This window comes from Diabrotica virgifera, chromosome 7 (assembly GCF_917563875.1).
Source record: "Diabrotica virgifera virgifera chromosome 7, PGI_DIABVI_V3a".
Taxonomy (NCBI): domain Eukaryota; kingdom Metazoa; phylum Arthropoda; class Insecta; order Coleoptera; family Chrysomelidae; genus Diabrotica; species Diabrotica virgifera.
This window is the reverse complement of record NC_065449.1, coordinates 243,805,966-243,817,366: the sequence shown is the minus strand read 5'-3', so window position 1 is coordinate 243,817,366 and position 11,401 is coordinate 243,805,966. Positions and strand designations below refer to the sequence as shown.

At 34.1% G+C, this 11,401-nt stretch overlaps 1 protein-coding gene across 1 annotated transcript; it reads right to left on the bottom strand.

The window, feature by feature from the left end:
* Nucleotides 1-1,285: 1,285 nt before the first annotated feature.
* Nucleotides 1,286-11,121, bottom strand: LOC114329327 (regulator of MON1-CCZ1 complex). Its single transcript, XM_028278385.2, has 8 exons — nt 10,904-11,121; nt 10,372-10,846; nt 9,287-9,516; nt 8,327-8,483; nt 7,546-7,715; nt 5,348-5,686; nt 2,935-3,274; nt 1,286-1,623 (listed from the first exon to the last, which is right to left on the bottom strand). Exons 1-8 carry the CDS (start codon nt 11,009-11,011, stop codon nt 1,562-1,564), a joined length of 1,881 nt encoding a protein of 626 aa, XP_028134186.1. The 5' UTR covers nt 11,012-11,121; the 3' UTR covers nt 1,286-1,561.
* Nucleotides 11,122-11,401: the final 280 nt, after the last annotated feature.

Here is an 11,401-nt window from a genome sequence, read left to right as displayed (position 1 = left end):
ATTTTTACTCAAATTTGTTGTCATTGTGTCAAGAGTGCGTGACATTGTGTTCATTTTTTTAGAATCCTGAAAAACCAATAAATATTTTTGAAAAATTTAAATGCAGAATGAAAGACTAAATTGTTACCGAATGCCGAAAGTCCCTTAGAATAAATAAAAAGTATATTTTGAATCAGATATTTGAAATTAAAAATCACACTAAACTTTCTCTTAGTTTTTCACCCCTGTAACTTATTAAAATAAACATTATAGAAGTTCTCAGGGACTTTCGGCCCTCGCTAATAACGTGATCTTTCATTCTGCGTTTAAATTTTTCAAAAATACTTATTAGTTTTCTCGGGATTCGAAAAAAATGAATCCCCATTTGAATAGCATTGCAGCCGAAAATACGTACCCATCCCCATAAGCAAAACGTGTTTTTATACCGTCGCTGACGCTATAAATGACAGAACGAAAAGCTATTTGACGATTCTCGGTTCGTTGAACGGAGAATAATCAACAAAGTATAACTGGTGAGTTAAGTATAGCCCGAACATATTCTGAAACCTTCCGAACCCCGTCTTCTTGGCGAGCTGAGCGATTTCGACGGTTCACAAACCCCATCCCTTACGAGAGCTAATCGTAGATCCTTACATGTCTTTCCCCCTGGTGAGTTGAGCGAGACGTCCTCTCCTTATATGTCCATTTCACATTAATAAATAAATGCAATCAAGTACTAATCCACTCGATCGTCGTTTAGTATCATTCATTCATGTATCAAATATCATCACATCCGCCCGAGGTTTACGAAAGTCCGATATGCAGATTGTGATTAACAAGCAATTAACGCTAATTACCTTATCTTCTGTATGTTTTGGCTTTAAAATAAATTTGTTACCCGATATAATCACAATACACAACAATGTATATACAGACATCTGCAGGCGCCGATTTAGAAATTCATAATAGGGGGGTCACACGTACCGCAAATATTTTATTGTCCAGATTTAGCCATATGACTCACACTTACTCTAAGGATAAAATTCAGTCATCTCAGATACCTACGGTATCAAAAGAATTGAGCTCTGGTTGACAGAAAAAAATATTAAATAATAAAAAAATAGATATAGACTAAATACAATAGGGGGTCCATGGACCTGTTGACCACCCTCTGTATCCGCCGACATCTGCGTTTATATCCAGCTTTCCAGCTTATAAAGGCTATTCAGCCTTTTTTTTAGTTTTAGAGACAGTTTTAGTATCAGAATGGTGGAAACGGTAGGTTCATTTGAGTTAGAGAAAGGTATCATCAACAAAACAATATAATAAAAACAATACATCTTGTTACAATAAATAAGTGTATCTTTATGTTTATAAATATATAAAGCTATATATTTCACAAAAATTAATAAAAATAAAGCTAAGTATATAGAAAAATTGGCTATAAATAAAATTACCTAATTTGTCATTACTGCAAAGTTCTAGACCTCTTTTACGTACAATGATTCTTCCAGTCTTTATATTTGGAGACAATATTTTATTCTTATAAATGAAAAGCTTCTAAATAAAATGTCCACTAGATTTAATTACTACTTCTGTCAAATATGGAGTTGTATTGTTGGATAAAGTTTGACAATCGCTCATCTGAAAATTAAAATGTTTCGTTAGTACACAGTTTACAATAAACTAATGCATCAACATAAATATACTGATACCCAAAAAAATGCAACAGACAACGTTGTCTGCTTCTGTGATGAATCTAGGTTTTGTTTGGGTGGCTCTGATGGGCGCATAAGGGTAAGACGTTTTCGAGGTGAGAGACGAGATATAGACTTGGCTGTTGAACGTCATACAGCAAGACAACCAAGCATTATGGTATGGGGTACTATATTAGTCCAGGAACCAAAGCTTTTCACCTCGCAATTTTTACAGAATGGATCAATTTGCTTGAAAATTTGAGAATAAGTAGTGGATAATCCAAGGATCAAAATCTATATGATGCCGACAGGCGCGTTTACCATGGTGGTGGTTGCCACCCCATCTCGGGGGTGGAAATTTTTATTATATTTTGACCGAAAAATTAATAAAAATATTAATTCTAAGCAAAAAAAGGTTCTATACATTTTTTTGATAAAATTATTAGTTTTTGATTTATTCGCTATCGAAAGTATTAGTTTTGTTTCTAAAAAATCATTGTTTTTCGATGGTATACTCATTTACGATCCACTCAATTTTTGCCGCAGAACAAATTTTATCAAACCAAGTTTTCGAGAATTAAATTACCTACAATTTCATATTGAAACATTTTTTCGTATCTCTGATGCTAATCGTTCTATTCTGAAGAAAATGGCATTTTTTACCAAATTGCAAACATTCGTTATTCGCTTTAAACATCAGTTTTTTTAAAACTAATCAATCTAAGCCAGTCAAACTTCTAGAATCTATTAATAATACATAAATAAGGAAGAATAAATAATGCCAATGACTAAAAACACCGCTAACTTACATTATTATGCTTCCAATTGGATTTCTCATTTTTTTTTTTTTTTCAAAAAAAATATATTGATTTTTTAAACGTAACTGTTTTATTTTTAATCTTAAAAAGTTCGTTAAAAAAGAATTTTGTAGGTTTGTATAAGATCTATAAGGCTATTAATATTAAATCCTTTTAAAACTCTCAGTCACAAAAATAGGTGGCATTGAAAGGGTTGGTAAAGGTGGTTTTTGCATGATATTACAAGTTTTAATTGTCAATAGCTCACTCAATTTTGCCGTAAAAAAATTTTTGCAAACCAAGTTCTTGGGAATTAAATAAGCTACAATCTCATATTTAAATATTTTTTCGTATCTCTGATGCTAATCTTTCTATTCTGAAGAAAAGCAGGAATATATATGTAAGTTTTGAGACATCCTATAGTTTTATGTATATAGTAAAAAACCTGTCTAATAACTAACCTTTTTGGAAAACAGCCTCAAATTCAGGATTATTTTTTAAATAAATAAGAACGCTATGTTGAAGAGTGACATCTCCATCTTGTTCCGCAGCTGTCAAAAACTTCCTAGGATTAGCAGCGTTGTCCGCTAGTTTTAAAGCTGTCAGAATTTGACCTTCGCTCAACAACACTTCCTGGATTTCTTCTTTCGCGTCCAATCTTGTTAGCATGTCCAGCGCCATTTGGGAGGTGCCCGGGTGCATGTTTCCTAAAGAGAGTAAAAGACATGCCAAAGATTTGGAGTCAGAAATGACTCCGTACTGAAGCATTTGTTGAAGTACGGTGAATTTCTTTTGTCTGGCCTGGAAGAGAATATTTAGAGTATATTTCTATAAAAAAAAATATAATAAAAAGCATGCAGTCTGAAGAATATACACCAGGAAAGCCCCTAGAGATGGCGGTGAGAACATAGAAGAAACCAGATTGACTACATCATTATAAACCAAAGATTTCGTAAGGCCATAGCAAAGAATATAATATAGCCCCTAGAAGAAGCTTTTATATGAAACAGATGGTCACGTTTATAAGCAGGCTTTTTGACGACAGATGTTGCGGCCGCAGTGCGGGCGGTAATGAGATCGGTTAAGGTGTCGTAGTCGTTGTCAGCTCTATGCACCTCCATGGTACATACTCAGTTGGAACGCAAAATCCTATGCTAAAACGTTACAGGGCCGTACCTTTCTATTTAGAGATGTTTGTATGTTAACCATCCTCTTTACGTCTGTTTTATAGACTACAATAAAGCGTCTGATAAAGTAAAACATGATCGACTCATGGAAATCCTAAAAAATAAAAACCTAGATGAAAGAGATTTAAGACTAATAACACACCTCTATTACAATCAGCGAGCAATAGTAAGAATTGAAAAGGAAACATCTGAAGAAAGGGAAATAAAGAGAGGAGTCAGGCAAGGCTGCATACTATCATCTCTATTATTTAACGCTTATTCTGAAGAGCTAATGCGAGAAACTCTGGAAGATGAAACAATCGGCATAAGAGTAAATGGAGTCTTAGTTAACAACATCAGATATGCAGATGATACAGTAATAATAGCCGATAGTTTACAAGACCTGCAAAGACTGATGAGCAAAATAGTAAGGTGTAGTAGGGAGTACGGACTCTCTCTCAATATCAAAAAGACGAAGTTTATGGAAATTAGTAAAAACAACCATAATACTAACGAAATCTTGATAGTAGAGGGCCAGCAGATCGAAAGAGTAAAAAAGTACACTTACCTAGGAACACTTATAACAGAAAATAATGACTACACTACAGAAATAAAAGTCAGAATCGAAAAAGCACGTTCTAATTTTATAAAAATGAAAAAGGTCCTATGTAGCAAAGATTTAACATTAGCTCTTAAAGTACGTCTAACAAAATGTTACGTCTACAGTGTACTATATTATGGAGTGGAATCATGGACGTTAAATGTAGAGACAATAAGACGACTTGACGCTTTTGAAATGTGGACCTATAGAAGAATTATGAAGGTTTCCTGGGTAGATAGAGTTACGAACAATGAAATACTGAGAAGAATAGGTAAAGAGAAGGGAGTTGAACTTACAATTAAAGAAAGAAAGCTACAGTATCTCAGACATGTGATGCGGGGCGAGAAGTATAGCATCCTACGACTCATAATGCAAGGAAAGATAGATGGCAAACGAAGCATCGGAAGAAGACGAATTTCATGGCTGAAGAACCTGAGAGAATGGTTTGGATGTAGCTCAAAACAACTATTTAGAGCTACTGCCTCAAAAATTAAAATAGCTATGATGATTGCCAACCTCCGCTGCGGAGATGGCACCTGAAGAAGAAGAAGACTTTTCTATTAGAGTATATATTCGTTGGCCATAGTATCGACTAAACCTTACCCAGATGGAGATATAGCAAGTGACCACAACTTTGTTTTTGCAGACATGAAACTCAAACTAAAGGAAATAAAAAACAGCCACCAAAACACCTAGAATTAATCTAAGAAGGCTAAAAGAAGCTGATCTCGGCCAACAGATCAAAGAATAAATACATAAGGAAGTCCAGAAAATAGAAAGACGAATGTAGAAGTCCATTGACATAGAAAAATAAGAAATACAGAAAATCAAAGAAGCGAAGGAGTTGTGGCTGTCAGAAAAATGTGGTAAAAAAATGGATTTGGATGGACTCCTGTTCTGGGCTCATTAGCTAGACTTTAATTGACCACGTACTATAAATTTTTACAATTGACTACAGACTAGTACGATGATATCTTACCATCGTAAGTTTGACACTGTTCTTAAGGATCTTGGCTTTTATTGAATGTCTCATTGAGAATAAACCACATAAAAGAATCTACTTGCCGTTTGGGCATTCATAAAGCAAGTCAAAACAAAAATACTTACCAAACAAGTCACTAGGAGTTCATTCAAGTTATATTGGGTTAGTATGCTACACTCCGAAAGTGAAGTCAAATAGCTCACCAATAGCCACTCTATTTTAGCCACATCCTTTTCGGTGTCCAGTTTCTGGAATATCTCGTTCATCATATCCTCTTGAGTTATTAGTACTCTTGGTTTTTGTTGTGCACTACTTTTTGGAGCCACTGGAGCGTTAGGAGGGGTAGCTATGTTTGGTTGCAGTTCGGCTTCAATAAAGTCTCTGTAGATGTTGTTAATGTGGGTAAAGGATTCTTGAAGTTTATCTAGTTGTAGTTTTTCTTGATTTATATGATTCATTAGTACCTGTAATTGGCACAAAAATTTATTTTTCGGATAAATTAATACTGTAGGAGGTGGTAATATAGAATTCTAGAGAATATATGATAAATTTCATTATACACGATCAAACAAGTAATTGGATTTCGTAAGCCTATGTTTTCACCCAAAGTGGTCGAAAGTAGTACCGGAAGTCGATATTTGAACTCTTTTACTAAACATTCGGTTATACTTAAAAAGAAATGACTTCAAAACCGAAACCAAATTCAATTTTTCAATCCGTTTCGATTGATATATCACATGTACTATTTCTGCGACTACAATATGGCACTTCCGGTTAGAATTCTTTAACCGGAAATGGGGAAATGATATAAAAACCAAAAGTATACATTTGTTCTCGTCTTGCTAAGAAACGTCGAATAATATATCGCTTATACTATTTCGGTAACTTTAAAACGGTACTTCCGGTTACAACTCTAAAACCGGAAGTCCGCTGTCAAATTTCTTATCTTTATTAACATCATTGGGTTATAAGCTTTCATTCGACACCTCATTTATTGCCATTCTATCTGTATTATTAACACAGGAGCTATATTCGCGGACGGACGGAGAGACAGTCATGAAACCGGAAGTATATATTTGTTCTCGTCTTGTTAACGCGCGTCGAATAATATATCGCTTTTATTATTCCGGTATTAAACAGTACTTCCGATTGTATTTCTAAAACCGGAAGTCTTAGGTCAAATTTCTCACCTTTGGTAGGTACCATCCTTGAGTTATGAGCTTTCATTCGACACCTCATTTGTCATTCTACCTGGTATAGTGACGAAGGAGTTGTGTTCATGGACGGACAGACGGACGTGGATAATTCAACGTTTTCACATTTTTTCAAAAAATGGGACTTTTATAAGGATTAAAAATTAATTGTATGATAACAAGCGATTCTTCTATTGCTTTACAGAAACTCAGACCACCGATAAAGATTAGAATAAAAGACATAAGATTGAAATCAAACATTTTGTCTACGTTCCGAGCAAAATATTAGTAGTGAAAAATATTAGTGGGTATCTAAGGCAACCCAATGGAGTTGAGTATTAATTTTTTTCAGCGGCATGATTGCGACTGCGCAGTTTGGGCCTAGTCAGTTAATACTTTTAGCAAAGAATATAATATATTCTCAACAAAAAGCGTCAAAAATGAGCAGAATGGACCTTAAAATTTTTTTAAAATTTCCCCAGAATCTGGGGAAAAATTGATTTTCTATCTAACTCTAATACACAGGCTCTTATGGGAGGCGCTGTTGCCAGATGTTGTCAAATGCCCAGTTTGTCAGTAGATCTAGGGAAAAAAATTGTGGGCCCGTACCGGTGCTGTCCTTTTACTACTATTCACTTTACAAGGGGGTCAAAATATAGTGAATAACCCTGTATATTCACTGTGGCCGACCGACCGGCTCTGTCCCGTCATACAGCTGACCGACTATAATAACTTTTATTTATATTCAATTTAGAATGTGTGTACTGATTTTCAGCCTTAGTAAATGGATTTAATTACCTTCGTAGGAAAGCAACTTTCATACCCTCTCAGTAACCCCTGTTCTACGTTTCGCTTGACCGACCGCAGTATGTTTCTCTACACAATCACAGTAATCAGCTGTGAAAAATTTAGCTTTAGTAAATTCAAACAGATTTTTTTAGCGCTGCCTCTCCGTCTAGAACGTTTGTAACTAGATGAAAGTGTTGAGACCCTCTATGGTCGACTTCAGGAAAATATTGAGTCCTCATTTCTGACTTTTTCACCTCTTCATTTTATATACTTTAAGTTTTACATTATTATAGCATTATAGCATACCGGAACAATCTGACGATAAACGATGTGTAACTTACCTTTAACAGAACGGTCTTTCCATTGGTCCTCTTTAACATGACCTGAGTGCAAATGCCCAAGTCAGTTATGTGATCACACAATTCTGGTAAACACAATGAAATGTGCCAAAGACATCCTAATTTTGCATCTATTATAATATTGGGCTGGAACACTACCCAATTTGGAGAATCTATTTAAATATTAAGGAAAATGGTGTAACTGAGAGATCGGAGTATTACTATTTGGAGTAAATTTGGTTAGTAAAAAATTTAATGATGATAAGAAAGTGTTTTCAATGGAAAAATTTCAGAATTCTGAACTGTTTTTATTTATTAACTTTATTTTAATTGAAAACATTTTAATTGTGTTATTATTATTTATTTTTAATTTATTTACACACCAAAACATAATAATTATTTTGTACAATTTATTTTAGATTTATCAATAACGCGCACTTTACATCGAAATTATGACTGAGTCCGGTTCATAAAAATCCTCCCTTATATACGCTACGGCCGTGAATCGACAACCATTTTATTCCCAATATTTTAAGTTTTTTTTACGAAATAATACGACCAATTCATAATTTTCATTTGCACTCCACAAATTAAAGCTAGATGGTCGTACTGTTTTCTCGATGGTATTTTCTTGTATTTTTAAGGAGTTTATAAGTGTTGGTATTTACCTAACTAATTCAATCTGTTAACTAAGACCTCTTTTTTCGGAAATATTTTCTTGAAAGATCAATTGTACTGCTTTATATCTATGTTAACGCAATATTTATAGTGTAAAAAAGGATACATAATTCGCACACATGTGTTTCATTTGCCATGAGACCCGGTAGGGTAAGACTAGCAGGTTTCATTGATTTAGCAGGAGCTATCGGTGAATGATAGTGTACAGTACCATCACTCTCGCTTGGTAACGAAATATCAAATATCACAGAGCTTCTTGAGGCCTAAAAACAACAAAAAATATGTTTGAAAAATATAAATTATGAATTTTCTGGGAACTGAAAATTATCTAGTTGTTGGTACTTCGTCAAGTTCATCATCATCAATGGCGCTACAGCCCTATAAAAGAGCTTCAATCTTCCCAAGTCTATTACGTCATTGTTGCCAGTTCTATCCATTGTTAACTGTTGTTAGTTTGCTGCGCGTATTTTTCTACCATCCTCATCTACACCATCCTGTCATTTAAGTTTTGGCCTACCCCTATTTCTACTTCTCACAAGTTGTGACATAAGGATTCTACTGCTGTGATCTTGCTAGATGTTCTGCCCATCTTAGTCTTACTATTTTTATAAGAGATACTACGTCTTTATACTTTACCGGGTAACTTCGTCAGTTACCTAGTTCTAAAAAATGAAGGTTCAAATTTTCTAGAACCGGAGATATTGCAAATATTTCAGGCGCTCCAATTTGAAGTTCTGCGGACACATCTTCTCCTTGAAGGGCTACTACTTACTTTAAATTGTATAAATTGCATATGATGCAATTGCATAAAATATAGGTATTCATTAATAATCTGCGAAATTTTTAACTGTTAACATTTATAAACAAAAAGGATATTATTTTTTTAAAAACAAATTACATACTAACTTGGTTTCTATTGATTCTTCTTTTGGGAGGTTCTTTTTTTGCACACTTACATAAACACATATTGGCTTTATTATAAAAGAATTATGTTATTTACAGCCAGTATTGCAAGAATTATTAACATTTCATAACAAACTATTAACAAATTCAAATGTGTACTTACTTGATGATGGACTAAAATTATATCATCTTCAATATTAATAGCAAATCGTCCCGACAACCCCAACTTTAAAACATGTGTCTTGAGTGGGGACTGTCCTGGTCCACTTAAAGTGTGAATATGAACTTCAGCGGCGTTTGGTCCATTTTGATGCCTTAATATTAAAACTGCAGGTATACCATATAATGTTCCTAGAGTTATGTCCCTTTCAAGGGCCATTCTGCTTGGTTCAGCTAAAAATTACATATTCTTTACATTTAATAACCAACAGGGTGAAAATTGCTCTTCCTGATTAAGGTAAATAAAAAGCAACAAGTAGACCTAGAAAAAGTATTAGCGAAGGAATAAATAAAGAGCTGAGAGAAAGAGAAATAGAAGAGGAGCTATGGAACAACCAGACGAAGTCGCGATTGGAAGTTGGAATACAGTGGAGAACGTTATAAAATGACATGTAGTAGTAGTAGTAAAAAGCAACAAGTGACCGAGATAGATTACAGAGACTGGCGACACCAAATGAACTGTCACTCCTTAAAATGACTACGCGACTGAGACAAGAGACATACACAAAACATGCATCTATACTTCAGTATATTAGATGTAGAAAAGGGCATATATTGGCTTCAAAACTTATTTTGAAAAGGTTACTAGAAGCAGAAGAGGAAGATGCTATATTCCATATTTGACATGAAAAGACAAAGGTGTATAGATTCTATACGATGACACTCGTGTGTATCAGTACCCTCGATGAAACCCTTGTGCCAACACTCTGTGGGAGTAGCACTGAACGAATTAAACTAAGAGGTCCACTTTTGATGATAGGAGTCCAGATACTTTTTACTCTATTTCTGCATAATGAAAACAATCCAAATAAATGGAAGAATTTGGTTACAATCCTCCTTCATAAAAAAGGAGATAAATTGGATCTTGAAGAGGCCCATTAGCTTACTAAACCACTTATACAAACTCTTCACTCAAATACTGGCAAACATATTAGAAGTAAAACTGGATTTCTATCAGTCAGAAGAATAAGCAGGATGTTGATTAGGCCACATAACAAATTACCATCTTTTGTGTATATTGATACTTACTGTCAACTTTCGATAGCTTGTTAATTGTGCCTTGTTTAATAACAACAGGCAGTAAATGTGACCCATGAGCTGAAGCTAACAGTGCGATTTTATTGACATTGCACCACACAAACCACTGAACAGTAGCAGACGTCGTTTTTAAATGTTTCAAATACTTCTTGTCTGGTATAATCATATACAACTCTATTCCGTGATCTGTTATAAAGGCAACTTCGTTTACTTGAGACCAGACGAATCCTAATATATTAGAACTCTTCTTGCAAGCCTGCGTATACTCGACATCAAGTGTTGTCCCATTGAAATTCATAAACTCTACAGAACTGTTGGTTCTTTGGACAGCCAGGATTTTGTGATCAGGAGAGAATTTCATGGATAAGACAGGACCCTGGTCTTCCATTCTAAAGTCTAATGATTGAAATTCGTCTGCGTTTTTTACCACTACACCCATTACTCCTCCAGACCGTACAGCAAATACCTTAAAAAATGTATAAGAGTAACCTTATCCTAAGTAATAGTACTTACATTAACTTACATCTTTATTGGAATCATCAAAAAACACATTTGTCAACTGATTTACTGCTTCAAATCTTATTGGATCTGTGGATAACTCTAAATAATATGAAGAATTATTTTCCTCCATTTAAAATAAGATATGATCTATTGTCTATAATCTATTGTTGAGTATTAATTAGTAAAATATATTTATTTACAATTTACAGGTGGTTTTGACAGTACTGACAATTCTGTCAGCATAATATTCGGAATCCTCCATAGATGGCACTGTTGGGTGTGAACATAGAACAAAATGCTGGTTTTCATCTACCAGAGGTGGAGGTTTTTATGGGAATAGGGGTTTTAAAAAAATTTAAAAAAAATAAAATGGAATTTATTTCATTAATTTTTTCATAAAAATAGAGAGGTTCATTGTGATAAAATCAATTTTAGATAAGTTGTGGTCTTGTTTAGGAAAATTATGGTTTTCGTATCTATTGGGTATAGCTATTTCTGTAATTTATAAGTAATGGATTTT